Source organism: Camelus bactrianus, chromosome 1 (assembly GCF_048773025.1).
Source record: "Camelus bactrianus isolate YW-2024 breed Bactrian camel chromosome 1, ASM4877302v1, whole genome shotgun sequence".
In the NCBI taxonomy this organism is placed as follows: Eukaryota; Metazoa; Chordata; class Mammalia; order Artiodactyla; family Camelidae; genus Camelus; species Camelus bactrianus.
The window spans coordinates 71,148,919-71,165,927 of NC_133539.1; the positions used below are offsets into that span (position 1 = coordinate 71,148,919).

Genomic DNA, 17,009 nt, shown 5'->3' on the forward strand with positions numbered 1-17,009 from the left:
CCTGTGTATTACCTTCCATCTCTTTCTGCTGAAGCTCAGAGGCCTAGGCAAGCCCTCTGCAAAGTAGGCCTGACTGACCCCAGGGTAACAGATCAAATTTTAAATCCTACCAGCAACTGTTTTGAGACACTGTAATACTCGGCAAAAATGCCAGCCACGAGCAGTCCAGTGGAAACTAAACTTACGTCCAAATCCTGCCTTAGGTTGTCTGAGTTCTTGGAGCTCTATTCCATCTTGAAGACAGCCCAAGCCCCTCTGCCGAATCCAGCCATGCCGGCCAGCTGCTGCGCCATCCTGCTCCCTCCCTGGGTTTCTCCCTGCTCCCCCGAGGGTCAGAGGAAAGCGCCTGGGGCTCCTCTCTCCCCCTACCTAGCCTCAGACCCTTCTTCACTGGGGCCCACTTAGGCCCCTGGTCACAATGAAACAACTATTAGCTCAAAGACTGGAAAAAAAAGTTTTAATAAATACAAAAATCTCCAATAATGACTCTGCTCAGCTCAGGGGCAGCAGGAGTGAAGTGGGGGGACCCTTGGTGCTGAGTGAGGATAAATTAAAAATCCCAACAAGCCAGTGACATTATGTACAGAAGGAAAGGGGTGGGGCTTCCAAGGCGGAGGCCGGAGGGTGACAAGGCAGGAGTTGGAATGGGCATAGCCTTGGTCTGGCCTGGCTGCCCCTCCCCCTTGTGGAGCTGTGGTTCCCAGAGGTAGTGGGGGAGGGAGAAGAGGCAGAAAAGAGGAGCCAAAGGCACTGTGTTTCCCGCAGGAGAATGCGGGGTCCTCGGCACCACTCCTTCCCCCGGCCCAGGCCCCGTCCTCTTGGTCATGAGGCCTTCTGGCTGCTCCCTAGGAGCCTTCAGCTTCTTTCTCCAGCTCTGGAACTGTCCTGGTCTCTGGGGCTGCTGGAGACAGAAGGGAATGAATTTTGCAGGAGGACAGAGGCAACAGGGTGGCACGAAGGGCATGGCAGAGCATCTTTGTTCTGGTCTCAGAAAGGCTGGAATTTTTTAAGCAAGCCAGCACATACCAGCTGTGTGACTCTAGTCTAGTGGCCTGATTCCTCTGAGCATCAGAAATCTCATTTGAAAAGAAAAGGTAACCAAGAACAAGCCCACAAGGTGGCTGTGAGAAGGGATGGGGTGTTCCTGGCACTGGCAGGTGCTCCCCTCCCTCCTTCCCCGGGCCCCTCACTTACACCGCCGGGGTGCGCAGTGGGAGCAGCAGCGGCTCTCTTTCCCCGGGCCACAGGACAGTGGCGGTGAACAGTCATCTCGCTCACAGTGGGGCACCCCTGCCTGGTGCAGGACAGACCAGATCCTGAGGGTCCCCAGAGGCTTTGGGGCACAGTGGCCTTCAGCCTCTTGAGGGGACCCCTCCCTCAGGAGCCTGCCCTCCCTGCAAAGGCCTCCATTCCGCACTTACCCCACATCTGCAGGTGATACAGCTCATCTCCCCAAAGGGGGGGACCGAGGGGTGCCAGCTCTGGCTCTCTGGGAACCACTGCCCTGCAAAACGGCAGCCCCGGGGCCCATCAGCCTGCATGGGGTCCCCCAGTTGGGGTTGGGCTCCTGACCCTACTGTTGGAAGGGAGAGAAGGATGGAAGGAGGAAGAGGTCAGCAGATGTGAGCTCTGTGAGGGCCATCCTAGTTTTGTTTTTGAATCGCCATCACCTAGCAGTTTCTGGCACTTAGTAGGTGATACATTTGGATGGATGGATGGGGCAGGAACTGGATCTGTCACAGCCCAATAAAACATGCACATTCTTCCTGCTTCGTTTAGATCCCTGGCTCCAGGCTAGTCACGGAACTGTGCTTAGTAAATGTGGAATTAGCTGAGAAGTCCCTCCCATCCACCCTCACTAAGCATCGCCTCACCATGCATTCCTCCCACCTGGGACAAGGCCGTGAAGAGCCTTATTCACCCCAAGAGGCCTCAGTGCCCACCCCCCTCACCTGGACACTGTTTGCAGCAGTCAGTGGGGTTGGCACGGACAGGCTGGGCACAGGCCAGCCGGGGACACTGCACCTTCTCACAGTGCACCTCTCCAGTGCCCCCCTGTAGGGATCCATTGAGTGAGGGGTGTCAGGAAATAGGAGGCACACATAAGCCTCCTGCTTCCTCCCTCTCCTTTCCCATACCTCCAGTGTAACATGTCCCTGGCCTTTTACTCAGAGGCCCTGGACTGGGGCTTTGCATACCGAACTCAAATCCTCATTATAGCCCTGCAAGGTAGGTGCTACCACATCTGCTTATAGGAGAGGAAAGTGAGACTCAGGGAGGTAGAGAAAGTGCCCAGGGTTACGCAGAGCTAGTCAGTTGGCAGAGCCAGAATTCACACCAACTCAACCCTTGCCCTTTTCCTACAGGAAGACAATTCTCAAAGCCCAAAAGAATTTTCTCATATTATTTTGATCCCTTGCACCCTACCCACCAAGGCTGGGTTTTCCTCTCCTGGCAGACACCCCCCCAGCTCTGCAGACCCAGCTGGTTCTGGTACCAGAGAAGATTGGGTGGCCATACCTTGCAGGTGCAGACAGCGCACTTAATTAAGCCAAATGGGGGCACGATGGGGTGCCAACGGGTGCCCGCTGCCCGCCAGCTCCGGTCACCATCAAAATAACAGCCTGGTGGGGGACAGTGCCCAGCTGCCATTAGCACTGAGCTCATTGAATGGGCCCCCAGTCAAGGCTTGAGCCTCAGGCCAACCCCACACTTGTTAACCCCAGGGCCCACTTGTGGGCCAGTGACACTAATGAAGCCTATCAGGTGTCATTTGTAACCGATGCCCCTCAGCCTCCCCGCCCCCATATATACTCTCCCCCTCCCATCTTCCCCCACCCTAGTCCCACCTCACAGCTCCTCTGAATTCCCCACCCCTGCACGCGCACTTCCAGCTCACCCTCTCCAGGGTCCCTGTTCCTTGGCAACCCCAGGAGGTCTCTGACATCTTGTTTCTCTGTGGATCCAAAGAAATACTGAAGGCAGAGGGTGACCCCCTCTTTCCCTCCCCAGAACTCTCATCCCCTATGATGGACCCTCCATTACCCTCTCCACTCCTGCAAGGCACTCACCCGGGCACACAGGGCAGCACTGGTCCGGTGCCTGCACCGGGCTAGGGCAGCTGGGTGGTGGGCACACCACGGGGTCACAAATCACCGTGCGTCTCTGCAGGGAGAGGCTGGGCATTGACTGGGATCCTGCCCCAGAACCCAGGCCCCAATGTGCTCTTCCAGGGCCTCCTACCTGGCAAGTGCAGAGCGAGCAGAGCGGGTCATAGTTAGGAGCCCAGCGAGCCCCATGGGGCCGCTGCTGCCCCTCGAAGAAGCAGGTGTTAGGGTCTCGGAGCCGCCCAAGGCCACCAGGTTTGGCTGGCGCTGGGGTGTCTGGGCCCAGCACAGCGGGCAGTGCAGCCACCACTGCATCTGGAACCCCGGGCACCTGTGCCTCTTCAGCTCCTGCTGCTGCCAGGCGTAGGCCGCCCACCTCGCACTGGTTGGCAATGTGCACCTGAGAGGAGAGGCGGGTTGAGGCAGCACCTGGGCTCCCCCTCGCGTCTCCACCAGTGGCAACCAGCCAGCCCAAGACACCTTGAGTGCCACTGTGCCCCCGGAGGATGCTATTAGCCACAGCAATCATCCCAGCTGCCAGGGACAGGTGGTCTGCTGCCAGCCTCATTAAGTATCTAGTTTGGCTTCATCCTCCCAACCAGCAAGGGAATGTGATTCTACCACCCCCAGGGCTCAGAGAAAGCAAGTGACGAATAGCCCAACTCTGAACCATCCCCACCAGCCCTCACTGCCTGCCTACCTGCCCTTGCAGCTCCCCTTGGGGGCTACCCTTGGTGGTGATCAGCAGGGAGGCTGTGCCCTGTGCCAGGTGCCGCAGCAGCTCAGGCTCCAGATCCTTCACCACGCCCTGGGCCTGTGAGTAGACAGGATAAGGGAAAGGAACAAGGCACTCTAGATCTGAGCCTACAATTCCCAATTCATAGATAAGGAAACTGAGACCCAAGGAGGTTAAGAAAGGTCTCCAGGATAGCAAAGCCCATCAGCAATGGTGTAGAGCTCAGAAGCCAGGTCTTTTGGCCCATGTCAACCAACCCCATGTCGGGGGCTTGGTCCATCCAACCTATCCCTCTTGAGGCCAGGATATTACCTACTATCCTTGGGATCCCACCAAACCAGGACACAGGTGGGAAAGTGGATAATAAAAGGCTGAGTCAGAGTCAAAACCAGGTCTGACACCTGAGGCCACCTGCTCTCTGCTTTCCCTACCACAGGCCCACAGAGACTTTCATGCTAAAAAACAGATATTTTCCAAACTGTCCCCCATCATTACATCCTCACCTCTGGGCCATAGAATCCCTTCAGCAGCCGCCGGGGCCCTGGCATCCCAGGAGGCCCGAGGAGGTGGGCAGTGATGGTGCCCTGTTCTGAGCCACCAAGCCCAGCCAGCAGCACTTCATAGTGCAGGTGACAGTGGGTGTCCAGGGAGAGCCAGGCATGCCCTGCTGCCTGGCTCTGCACTGGGGGCAACACCAGGGCTCCTGCCAAGGGCACAGGTAGTGCTGCATCCAGACAGAGGAGAGGTGATAGGTGAGAAGGTGGCCTAGAGCAGCCATTCAGTCCCTGTATTCCCCATCCCCCCCAATAGGAACTCCACAAGCTGGCAGGCACGGTCCACAGGCCCAGGGCTAGGGGAGCAGCAAGTTTGAGCCCTGTGCCACGGTAACAGGGAGGGCCTCCCAGTAGGCCACCCTATGTACATCCCCACCTTCTCCAGATGCCAATCTGGAGCCCAGGCACAGAGAAAGACACACTAGACTCTGGCCCTCTGGCATCATCCCTCACGTGCTTGAGTCACAGATTAGAGGACACCAAAGGGCAGGCAGACCCCTGGAGCACTCACTATCATGGCGGGCGCTGTGCCCACTGTAGGGCAGGGCAGCCACGTGCCCCCGCAGCTCTCCATCTGGGAAGTCCTTGGTACCCACGTTCAGGAACAGCTCATTCTGTAGCAGCATATGAGCCCCCCGGGCACCTAGCCCAGGGCAGACACCCACGGCCTGGGGGGCAGGGAAGGGTGAGTCCCAGCTGCAGCCTGCCTGGTCCTGCATGAGCCCCTTCCTCAGCTTTCACACCAGTCCAAGATTCTGAAGCCTTTCGTGCCCACTCTACCCTTACACACTTCCACACATCAGTGACATTGGATAGGAACCCAGCAGGCCCAGGGTCAAGCCCCTTCGGTGCCACTTCCTATCTTTGCAACAATTTTGAGGAGTTACTTAACCTCGCTGATCCTTCACTTCATCATCTATTAAATGAGTACTGTGAAGACCAAAAGTAACATAAGCAAGGCAACCAGTGCAGTATGTGGCATATAGAAAGGCTCAATAAAGGGCAGCCCTTGCTATCACATTTATTATTATATGATCTGCTGCACTGATCTCCCTGTCTAACTCCTCCCACTTGACATGAACTTGCTGAGGACAGGGGCCTCATCTGATTTGCTCTGTACTCCAGTCCTTAGCCTGAAGTTCACTAAAAATATGTCCAGTGAATCAATCCATCAATGAGAGAGCCTGTGAGTGAATAAATGATGCTGAACATCCCTGCTCATCCAACAGGGCTTCCCATGGCCCCCACACTGTCAGCTCTGGTGCTTGGGCCCTGTGGCCCAGCTTGGCCTGAAGCACTCACCATGTGTCTTCCCAGCTGGAGTCCAGCCATGTGGCACAGGACAGTGTGCTGGTTCCTCCGCTGAGGCTTGGTCTCCAGCGTCATGGCCACCACCTCACTGCCTGTACCTACCACCTGTACCTGGTAGACAGGGTCAGGGAGGGCAAATTGGAGTGCCAGAGAAGGCCTGGGCCCTGAAACATTGCAAGCCGAAGCCCTGCCCTGCCCTCCCACCTCCTGCAGCCCCTTCTTACTTGGTAGATCAGGGAGCCATTTCCTAGTAGTGTAAGGCTGGCGGAGCCGGCTGCACCCGTCTGAACTGGGGTTAGGGCATCAGCCCCACAAAGGACACTTTGCAGGACTGCAGAGGGGCAAGACAGGTGGAGGCAGTCCTGCCCCATGGCCATGCATACCCTGGTCCACAGGACCCCTCCTATACCCACCCTGGCCCCTCCTCTGGCATTTGTCTGTGCCACTCAGTGTGTGTCCCAGGAGTGCCACCCTGTCTCACCATCACAGCTCTGCCTGGCAGCAATGTGTCCACTGATGCGCAGCCCTGGCCCGCCTGCCCTCTCCAGGGCCATCTGCAACTCCCCCAGTGCCAGCCAGTCCATCTCCTGGGTTGTCAGGTTGGGCAGCACTTCAGCAAAGCCCGGCTCCTGGGGGCAGAGCAGGGTATGGTAGGCACAACAAAAGGCCAGAGCAAGTGGCAACAAGAGCCAGACCCTCACTCACCTGGGCTGAGGCATTGGCCTGGAGCTCTCGCAATAGCTTCCCCTGGTGTAGAATCTGAAGCCGCAAGGGAACCTGGGCTGGTCCTGCAACGGCCACCCAAGTGGACACCTCTGAAAGACAGGTACTCTCCCTACCCTCTTCACATGTGCTGCCCACATCCCACTTACCCCCACTCCTGGATTCCAGCAGCCCACGGAAGAGCAGCAAAAAATGCAAAGAGTCCTCTGTGTCACTGAGAGTGAGTAGGGCAATGCCCCCTGTGCCCTGCTGTGGGGGGCCTTCCAGGGTCAGGATGGCACTGAAGGTCTCTGGGGGAAGAGGGACCATAACTGCCCATCAGAAAGTCCCCTCCTCAGCCCACTCCATTCCTGGGGGTAGAGAAGATTCTAGACTTCACCTCCAGGGGCTGTTTGCTCCCCTCACCTGCAGCCAGGGCCCGGTGCCGGATGAGAGGTCCCCAGACCTCCCCTAAAGGATGAGTGGGTGTCACGAGTGCCACATGCAGCTGTTCTGCCCTAAGAAGTCGCAGAGATAACCGAGGCACTGCCCGCCACACCCCACAGACCTGGAGCAGAAAGCAAGAAGGCTCTACTCAGACAATATATAGGACAGGCCTGCCCAGAAGCCCACCTCTGGTGAGGAAGGAATATGGGAAGGCGCCCCCAGGCCCTCTTAGGAAGTTTAAGCAGCAGCCCTGGAGGCAGATGCTGGGTCCAAATCCTGGCTTCACCACTTACTAGCTGTGTGACCTTGAGCAAGTCACATTCTCTTACTGAGCCTCAGTTCCCTCATCTGTAAAATGGTCATGGAAATGTCAGTGCCTTTCTCCTACTGGGCTGTTATGTGAATCCATAGAGGCAATGCAGAGCATGCTCTCAGCACAGTGCCCAGGCTGGATAAGCACTCATAAACGGCATCATCTCACCAGGCCATCTTGGGTAGGGGCTGCAGGGTGTTCAAACAAGACGCTGCCAGTGGAGTCTGAGAAGCGAATTCGAGTAGGGCGGTCCAGCCTGGTAATGAGGGTCAAGTGAAGGCTGCCTCTGAGCCCCGGCCAGAAGCAGCACCTCCAGCCTCTCCCAATTCTCCCTCCCTGGCCCCCAGCTGACCCCCTCCTCCCTCCTTTCCCTTTCTCACCGCCGGTAGGAGATGGAGAACCGTAGACTGGAACGCAAAAGCGACACTCGGGCCCGTGCCACCGCTTGCGACTTTGGCCCTGTCAGCAGCGCTACGAAGTCTGCGAGAGAAGGAAGATATCCCTAGTACCATCGCCAGCGGCTGCAGCCCAGCCCCAGCCAGGATCCCAGTCCCTGCCCGGCCCCTGCCTACCGGTGTGGCCGTCTCCACGCGCCCGATCCTCAGCGCCCGGCTCCCCTCGGTCGCTGTAGCTTCGGTGCTCTGGGTCCCGCGGATACTCGAAGGCCAGGCCCGTCGGCTGCTTTTCCGGACCGCTGCGCTCTGCCGGTGGTGGGGGACGGGCTTCAGCTGGGCACCGGAGGGCCAGTCGGCTGCCCGCACGTTCCGCGCGGCCCAGGATCAAGCATCGCGGCCCTGCCGCCCTGACGCCCTGCCCTCACCGCGGAGCGGGCCTTACCCTGGGGGCAGGTCTGGCAGCAGTGTCCGGGCAGCTGGCGCGGCTGCCCGCAGGCGAGAGTTGGGCACTCGGGTTTGATGTTCTTGCAGCTGACCCTGCCCGCGCCCCTCGCGCGGCGACCCCACTGAGGCTGCTCGCGGAGAAGATGGGAAAACAGAGTGAGTGCAAGACGCCAATTGGTGAGACTCGAAGGCGAGTCAGGAAGAGGCAGGGGACCAGGACAAGGTTGTCCCACGGAGTCAGGCTGCTCAGCTACTCACAAGCTGCGTGACTCTAGACAAGTTACTTAACTTCTCTGGGCCTTAGAGTCCCTATGAGAGTAATGATAGTATCTATCTAGCATGGTTGTACTAGGAGTTAAGTGAGAGACAGACGAAATGGAGTTGATAAAGAGGCTGACACATAGTGGGTGATCAATAACAGGCAACACCTGAGACTTGAAGGGGGCGCTTGCTCCCCTCTTCTTCCATCAGAAAAATATGCCAAATATCTGCAGACTGGCTTCTTTCTCTTCAGCAGCTCCGAGTCCACTCCGACGTCCTAAAACCCCAGCGCTCCCAGACCCGCGAGGGCCCCAGCCACTGCCGTTGGGTCCACTCACCGCCTCGCAGGCGCACAGCACGCAGCGCATCACCCCGAAGGGCTCCCCCAGGTCCGGGTGCCACGTCTCGTCCAAGGCATAGACCTTCCCGCCGAAGGAGCAGCCTGCGGGGAAGGGCTTGGCTGGCGGCTGCTGTCCCACTCCTGCCGTGTGCCCGCCCCGGGCGCTGCCGGCCAGCCCCGGGTCCCCGGGCACAACGCGCCTCGCAACCCCCGCCCACCCACCCCTCCGGCCGCCGGCCGCGCCGAGCCACCTGCGCCCGGCGCCCCCTCCGGGAGGGAGCGGACTCGCCCCAAGCCAGACTCCTCGCCCGCGCCTCCCCCGGGGCGCCCACCTACCTGCTGCTCCCCGAATGGGCAGCGGCTCCTTCTCGGGCCGGATGGGCAGAGCGGGGGCCTCGGGTCCGGCGCCGCGGGCCGGCCGGGAGCAGAGCAGCAGCAGCCCGAGGAGCAGCAGCGGGGCCGGCGGGGCCGAGAGGCTCGGCATGACGCGAACGGGACAGCTGGGGAGGCGGGAGGGAGGAGGGAGCAGGAGAGGGAGGAGGGAGGTGGGAGGAGGGCCGGGCCGGGGGCGGTACGGCGGGAGGGGGCCGGGGCCAGGGCCCGAGCAGTGCGGCGAGGGGCTCGTCGGGCGGCCGCGGAGTCGGCGCCGGGCCGGGTGGGGCGGGAGGAGCGGCCGGGAGGAGCGCCGGCGGGCGGGCGCTGACCCGGGCCGTACGCGGCTCTAGTGCCCCGGGGCGCCGGCTCTGGCCCGTTTTATGCCCCGCGCCCGGCGCCCCGGCCGGGGGCCTCCTCCTCAGCAAACGGGGCGGCGGCGGCTCGGCGAGGGGCCGGGCTGAGCCCGGGGGGTCCGGCCCAGCAGCAGCGGCCCGGATCGCGAGTGGGGGAGGGGAGGGAGGGGCTGGGACCGGGCAGGGGAGGAGGGAGGGGCTGTAGGAGAAGGGGGAGCGGAGGGTGTAGGGGGAGGGGAGGGACCAGGGGGCGCGAAGAGGGGAGGAGAGGCAGGTCTGGAGCCCCCCACCCCCACCCCACCCCACCCCCACCTCCCCACCCCCTCTGCTGGCGTTCACAGGATGGCTGGACCAGAAGGTGCGTGTCCGGCCTGGGATGGGAGCCCCAAGCCAGGGAGGGGCAAAGGCTGGGCCTGAGGCCTGGGCCGGACACTGGGCTGGGACTCGGTTCCCTCTGGAAGGATGAAGAATTGTCTAAGGATGACAACGTGCAGAGAAGGCCTGTCAACTCATCTTCTGCTGACTCTGGGCCCACAGCACCTCTCAAACCCCACAGCCACTCTCACCGCCTAGCCTGTGTCCCCACATCTTCTCTGAGATCTCTCCTCATTCTACTGTACCCCAGGATAAGGACTTAGCCAGAAATAGATAGTGTCCCCTTTCTGTCTGGTGACAGTGCTTCTCTCCCTACTGTTACCTGTGTTCAGGCCCATCCAACCATCTTCGTCCCCAGCCTGACAAACTTTCTCACCCTCTTCCTTCACCCAGGGGACCCTCTGCCTCTCCACCCCACCCCCAACATCTTTTGTCTCCGTTTCTTAGTCATGACAGTCTCTCTGTCCCCTCCCACCCCCACACTCCCACCATCCTCCCAACCATCCCAGCACCGTCCTTCCTAATCTTGGGAGGCATCTTGTCTGGCTGAACTGGAGAATTCCGGGATCTAGGCCATACTCCTTAGCAGACAGCCCCATCCTTGGGAGGAGGAGCAGGAGAGAGCCTGAGGAAGAAAGGGGGTGGGGGGGTTGGTGGGAACAAGGTCAGGCCAGGAGGCCCCTGAGGACAGACTGTGGGGAGACTGGGACTGAGGGGAAAGCACAGGAACTAGAGCCAGGGCCAAAGGAAGAGGGGGGCCAGCGGGAGGTATTTGCGGGGGAGGTTCAGCAGCTGTCTTTCCTAAGACAGGGACACATGGGCCTGGTTATTGCTCTTGTCACATGTGGAGTGGTAGGAGATGGAAGAGGGAGAAAGACAGGGCCAGCAAAGGAGAACATCAGCACAGAGATAAGTGGGCTTAGCTGTCAGAGCCACTGGTCCCCAGCAGAGGGGCACCCAAGGCCAGCTTAATCCAGCACACACTCCCCTCACCTTTGAGTCCTCTATCCCGGTAACACTGACCCCTGACAGGGTCTTCTCTAATACAGGCAATACCCACATTCCCACTTGCAAAGGTAAAATAAGACATGACCCCCAGGGGGTTATCAGAGAGAAAAGGAGGAAAGCAAGAGCCCTACTGGATTTTAGCAGCAGGTGTGGTATACAGGGAAAAGAAATTTGGACAGCCAGGAACTGAAAGACCCCCCAGTTTAAACCAGACCTCTGTGTCTCTTCCTCAGGGACCAAAATGTCCTGCCAGATTCCTCCTGGAAAAAACCTGTTTCCCTCCCGTCTCCTCCCTCAGCCAGTTTCCAGATTTCCCATCTCCTCAGAAAAGAGAGATCCACCTATTCAGATCCTCCCTGTAGTGTGTGTGGGTGGAGGAGCTGGGCTCCGCTAGTGGACCATGGTCCAGGCAGGGGCTCCAGGTCCAGAGTGGGTGGGAGGAGAAGGCGTCACTTCCGGGGGCCATTGCCAGTGTCTGGTGGCTCCCTGCTCTCTGATTGGGCAGAAATAACCTGGGCAGGCGTGTGACCCCACTGGCGTGGAGGGGCTATGCCCCAACGCCACCTGTCTTCCTACCCATCTGCTCCACAGAGTGTTGCCTGCTCTGCCCCTGGGCCCTGGAGCCCTTCTCCACCTGGTGAGTGGTGAGTGGCGAGCAAGGTTTGGAGTTAAGTGAGGGTAGGAAGGACTGGAAAGAGGAATTGGGCTCTCTGCTGGGGGAGGGGCAGGCAAACTGGAACCTACAGGCACTGACCTTTGTCGAGAAGAGTGTAGACTTCCCAGAATGGGAGGAGCAGGACAGAGCAGGGGTAGGGGGTGGGGTGCTGCTTTCTGAGGGACTGATCACAGACTTGGTGGAATATGGCACAGTCCTGGCTGGCCCTAAGGAAAGGGGACCTAGGCCCAGGGAGAAAATAAGAAAGGAGGTACATTTCAGGCTTAGGGAACACAGATCCAAGCTGGACACAGCTGCAATCCCCATTCTTACCCAGTCATTCCTAGTTAGCTTACGGGGTTCTGAATCCTGGGGTTGGGGAAGCTGGGCCAGGCAAGCCAGGCACAGGGAGATGGTAAGGGGAGGAGGGCTCATGCATGTTGACAGACCTACAGGAAATCCCAATATTGAATCAGGTGCAGGCCTCTTTGCACAACTTGTGAAAGAAGGAGGAAGCCATGTGGGGGGTCCTGTGAAGGAACCGGAAGGGGTCTGTGGCGGGGGCTGGGAGGAAGGTGAGGGCTAGGAGACGGATATGGTGGGTGTCTAAGATGAGGTAAGCCCTGTAAGGCGGGCATCACCTCACCCAGCGGGTGATCATTCCTGGGCAACTTGCTTCAGGAAGGAAGTCTCAGGACTGTTAGCCCATCTCTTTACCTTGGATAACCCAGTATTTCAGAACTTAAGAGTGCAAAGGAAAACTCCAAGAGACTTTATGTGTTGGGGTAAATAGAAAAAGAATGAGAGGTTAATTTCTCCCACACCACCTTCTCAATCTTTTAATCACCGACCTCTAGAAATCCAGTTTTATTTTTGCCTAATTCCCCTCTTCAACCCCATTCCCCAATCTACTCCTCAGCATACTTTGCATGTTTGGTACCTCCTCGTCCTGGCCCTATACCCTGTTTCCAAGCTCTTCTCCAATACTTCCATTCTCCATCCGCACCCTAGATTTTCTCCAGTGAAACAACCAGGGTTGCTCAGACTTTGAGGAGAATTGAGATGTGTGTGTACATATCCTGTCCTGCTGCTCTTGGCAGGGGGCAGGGGCCAGGGGCACCAGACCTGCCTCAGGTGTACTAAGGAACCCTGACAAAGAGGAGACGCTGTATGCTACAGTCACAAGACGATGTGGGAGCACTCCAAGCTTCAGCAGTTCTAGGCTGGTCAGCATCTCACACCTTCCCAGCATCTGTTCCCCGAGCCAGGCAGAGTCTTTTCCTTGAAACTCGATTAAATGTTCCTTATTCCTGTCACTTGCAGGATAGATTCTAGACCCTCTTCCTCGACCCACCTGTGCCCCACCTGTGCCCTACCCTACTCTTCCCAGAAGTGCAAGAGCCCAAGCCGCCTCCATGGCCCCAGGAAGGATTCAGGGGAGAGGCCCCATACAGGGAGCCACTCCAACCAGACAGCCTGGCCAGAATGGAGCTGACTGGTAAGAACAGCCTTGAGAGAACTAGGGCTAAATCAGAACTTGGTGGAGGGGAAAGAGAAAGGAGATGGGGGTGGGGGTGGGGGTCCCATTTCCCAGGAAGAAGGTCTCTGAGGGGCACATTCCCTGGATTTCAGGTCTGGGTCCTAAGTGGGAATTCCTGGGCCACCACCCAACAATAATTTCTTCCTTATCCACCCCTTTCAACTTCACATCTCTTCATTTAAGAATTGCTCCTCGTGGTCATACTTCTCCTAACTGCAAGACTAACTTTGTCCAGCCCGGCTCCTCCTGCTTGTGACCCCCGACTACTAAATAAACTGCTTCGTGACTCCCACGTCCTTCACAGCAGACTGGTGAGAATCCCCAAGCACTCTCCCCTCTATCCACCTACCTAGTGAGATACCCTCACTCCCATCACTTCCTCTCACCCCCTGATCCAATCACTACTCTCCCAGTAGTCTTTGGTAAGACCACCACCCCCTGATCACCACATGTTGACAATGATTGTGGTTTACAATCAAACCCTCTTTTAAAAGCTCTCGTCTGGTTATATTACTCTTAGAAGCCTATCCTGGTTATTGGGCCACCATACCCCCCTCTATTTCAGCTCCCTCTCCACCACCCCTCCACCAATCTTTTCCAACAGAGCCAGTGCCCAGACATTAACCCTTTGTCCACACCTGTCCTGCTGCCTGCTGTGGACTTCAGCTTGGGAGAATGGAAAACCCAGACGGTAAGAAAGCCATCCTTTCCCTTGGTTTCCCTAGTCCTGTCTTCATCTGTTTCCGACTGCTTCCCATGGATTCTTCAAAATTCCTGAGCTCCCTAAAAAGATCTCACCTTCAGCTTGGCCATTCTAACCCAATCTACATTCTGCTATGGGGATATCCTCTGGACAAGATGATGGCTTGTGGTCCAGTATGTTAAATAGAGTCAAAGCTGACTACCATGAAAAGCAAGATAGAAGTCTCTTATGGCCATGCCTTTGACCTATTTCCGTTCAATCTTCTTAAGCTAGCATGAAGAAGTAAGATGATCTGTTGTCCTCAGATGACACAAAACTGGAGAGTATAGCTAAAATTAAAAAAAAAAACAGAATTGAGGTTCAAACTGCTAAAAGGCTAGGTTGAAAACAAGGTGGAATTTAGCAGAGATGTATACAAAATTCAACATATCAAGTAACTGAATAAAGTCCTACTCCAGCTTTCAGGCCACAGTGCTCCTGCTTCCCTCTTATAAACTTCTAGCCCTAGTACTTACTATGAAAAATATCTGGGAGGGTTAAATTGATCCCCAAATTAGCATTGTAATGACATTATCGAAGCAGCTACTTAAAAAGCTAGGGATTCTAGGTAGCTTTAGATGTTTAACATCCACATTACAGAAACATTCCTGTAAAACTATTCCAAGTGGACTGCACTTAAAGTACTGTGCTGAGTACTAGCCAGCCTCTTTTAGACACATGCTCATTTCTTCAGAGGAACTGTATTAAACTAGCATGTTTCCAAAAGGAGGAAGCAACCTGAACAGTAAGAGATTAGAAAATATGTTATGTGAGGAACAGTTAAAAAAATAATGCAGCTTGTGTGATTAGCTTGGAGAAGAGGGGCAGTCTTGTGGTAGAGCATGAAGTGCTTTAGCCTGACACTCAGAAAACCTCCTGGGAGGGAGTGCTCCTTGGAAAGCCAGCTCTTCTACCCTCAAGATCCCTAGAATTCCCTTTCTGCCCTCAGGTCTTCTGGAGTCCTGGGTTAGGAAAGAAGGGCAATTGCTAGGGATCTCTTATAGTTCCAGCTCCATCATTTATCAGTAAGCCCCCCCATCCCTTTATCTTTATAATCTTTATGATGGTCTCAACTCTACACTGAGTTTTCAAAAAATCATATGACTCTAAGATTTTGTAGCAGATAGAGTAGATTTGCAACACTAGAACCAGGAGGTAAAAGCTACAATAGGACAGATTTCAGCACAATGTGAGGAGGGATAAAAGCTTTTCTGACTGGAATTAAGTGTAAGACCAGGCTGGGTTACTGGACACTGGAGTTATTCAAGCAGAGGCTGATGACCAATTGTCGGGAGACTGTGAAGGAATTCCTGTGCTGGGTGGGACCTTGGTCCTGTCCAATTCTCAGCTCCTATGATTCATTCTGCTGGCTACTCCTACAGGCTCCCCACCCACTATTAGCATACCCTTTGAAGCTGTCCGCTTCTCTCCTCCATCTCTTTCCAGGAGCAGACCAAGGCACAGGACGTTCTGGGAGCGGCGACCCTTCTGCTGGAGGCAGTGATGGCAGCACGGGGACAACTGGGACCCAGCTGCCTCTCATCCCTGCTGGTGCAGCTTTCTGGACAGGTCCGCCTCCTCCTTGGGGCCCTACAGGGCCTCCTTGGAACCCAGGTAAGTCCCAGTCAAGGCAGCTACAGAAACTGTCTTTCTTTTCTGACTCCCCTTAGAAGACCTGAGGGAAGAAAGGGGAATTCTAGAAATCTTGAGGGTGGAAGAGCTGACCTGCTAAGGGGTGCTCCCTCCCAGCCACAAAACCTGGGTGCTGGTACCTTATCTTTCCCACATAGACCAGGAGGCATGATATCTGGTGCAGTTCTCTGGCCTCAGGCCCATCCTCTGCCCTCAGCTTCCTCCACAGGGCAGGATCACAGCTCACAAGGATCCCAGTGCCATCTTCCTGAGCTTCCAACAACTGCTCCGAGGAAAGGTGCGTTTCCTGCTGCTTGTAATGGGGCCCACCCTCTGTGCCAAGCGGGCCCCACCCGCCACAGCTGTCCTGAGCAGCACCTCTCCATTCCTCACCCTGAACAAGCTCCCAAACAGGACTTTTGGATTGCTGGAGACAAACTCCAGTGTCTCAGCCAGAACTACTGGCTCTGGACTTCTGAAGAGACTGCAGGGATTCATAGCCAAGATTCCCAGTCTACTAAACCAAACATCCAGGTCTTCAGGCCGAATCCCTGGACACCTGAACAGGACACACAGACCCTTGAATGGGATTCATGGACTCTTTCCTGGACCCTCCTCCAGGGCCCTAGGAGCCCCGGGAATTCCTCTAGGAACTTCAGACATGGGCTCCCCACCACCCTACCTTCAGCCTGGAGATTCTCCTTCCCCAGCCCATCCTCCTCCTGGACAATACACCCTCTTCTCTCCTTCACCCCCCTTACCCATCCCCATGGTCCAGCTCCAACCCCTCCTTCCTGACCCCTCTGCTATCACACCCAACTCTACCAGTCCTCTTCTAGTTGCAGCCCATCCTCACTTCCGGAATCTGTCTCAGGGAGAGTAAGGTACTCAGGCACTGCCAACCTCAGCATTGCCTCCCACATACAATCCCCTTACTCAGAGGAGAGGCATTGGGACACAACTGCAGCTAGACAGGCATACCTCATTTTATGGCGCTTCATTTTATTGTGCTTTACAGATACTGCATTTTTTACAAATTGAAGGTTTGTGGCAACCTTGTGTTGTCAGATCATGGTTAGCATTTTTTAGCAATAAAGTATTTTTAATGAAGGTATATACATTGCTTTTTTAGACATAATGCTATTGCACTCTTTAATAGACTACAACATCGTGTAAACATAACTTTTATATGCACTGGGAAACCAAAAAGATTCCTGTGACTCACTTTATTGTGATATTCACTTTATTCCAATGGTCTGGAACCGAACCCACAATATCTCCGAGGTATGCCTGCACCAGATTTCCTGCTTTTGCCTGAAACCAAAGCTCTGGTAAAGGGAGACATGCAAGACAGAGAAAGTAGAATTTTTTTTACTATATATCATAAAACTTCAGAAGCTATTTTTTTTTAAACTATCAATAATATCTACCAGGGCAGCCAGTTACCTCTTGTCTATATTCTGCACAAATGTACAACTTACTAGTTCTCTTGTGTTCTTTTTTCATAAAATAATTCTGCAAAGGCCTGGACTAGCCTGGCTTCTGAACAGAGGTAGAGACTGACTGAGCTTCTCTGTCAGAGAAAATGAGTTTTGATTTTCTGCTCTGAACTAAGGTTAGTCTCTTTACTTTTACTATATTGTTCTTAATGGGGCTCTGATCGCTTTTTCTTAGGAGATCCTTACTCTTGAGAAATGAATGAGAAGTTGTATCTGGGAA

At 55.8% G+C, this 17,009-nt stretch overlaps 2 protein-coding genes across 10 annotated transcripts; one reads left to right on the plus strand and one right to left on the minus strand.

The window, feature by feature from the left end:
- Nucleotides 1-435: 435 nt before the first annotated feature.
- Nucleotides 436-9,510, minus strand: CHRD (chordin). 7 transcript variants are annotated; one of them, XM_074366780.1, is made up of 23 exons: nucleotides 8,947-9,507; nucleotides 8,609-8,712; nucleotides 8,008-8,137; nucleotides 7,743-7,871; nucleotides 7,551-7,650; nucleotides 7,339-7,426; nucleotides 6,837-6,978; nucleotides 6,581-6,721; nucleotides 6,414-6,523; nucleotides 6,190-6,337; nucleotides 5,933-6,039; nucleotides 5,700-5,819; nucleotides 4,909-5,065; nucleotides 4,347-4,567; nucleotides 3,808-3,921; nucleotides 3,244-3,507; nucleotides 3,072-3,165; nucleotides 2,900-2,956; nucleotides 2,521-2,624; nucleotides 1,953-2,055; nucleotides 1,422-1,576; nucleotides 1,195-1,294; nucleotides 436-901 (listed from the first exon to the last, which is right to left on the minus strand). In XM_074366780.1, exons 1-23 carry the CDS (start codon nucleotides 9,092-9,094, stop codon nucleotides 846-848), a joined length of 2,892 nt encoding a protein of 963 aa, XP_074222881.1. In that variant the 5' UTR covers nucleotides 9,095-9,507; the 3' UTR covers nucleotides 436-845. The 7 variants fall into 7 exon arrangements, with proteins under 7 accessions (XP_074222881.1, XP_074222884.1, XP_074222867.1 ...); XM_074366783.1 differs by having other exon boundaries at nucleotides 6,414-6,496; nucleotides 8,947-9,506; XM_074366766.1 differs by having other exon boundaries at nucleotides 1,422-1,573; nucleotides 6,414-6,721; nucleotides 8,947-9,509.
- Nucleotides 9,511-10,401: 891 nt separating this feature from the next.
- Nucleotides 10,402-16,400, plus strand: THPO (thrombopoietin). 3 transcript variants are annotated; one of them, XM_074366837.1, is made up of 6 exons: nucleotides 10,402-11,365; nucleotides 12,700-12,874; nucleotides 13,100-13,227; nucleotides 13,521-13,607; nucleotides 15,105-15,272; nucleotides 15,508-16,400. In XM_074366837.1, exons 2-6 carry the CDS (start codon nucleotides 12,862-12,864, stop codon nucleotides 16,171-16,173), a joined length of 1,062 nt encoding a protein of 353 aa, XP_074222938.1. In that variant the 5' UTR covers nucleotides 10,402-11,365; nucleotides 12,700-12,861; the 3' UTR covers nucleotides 16,174-16,400. The 3 variants fall into 3 exon arrangements, with proteins under 3 accessions (XP_074222938.1, XP_045375676.2, XP_010957472.2); XM_045519720.2 differs by having other exon boundaries at nucleotides 10,402-11,358; XM_010959170.3 differs by having other exon boundaries at nucleotides 11,056-12,602.
- Nucleotides 16,401-17,009: the final 609 nt, after the last annotated feature.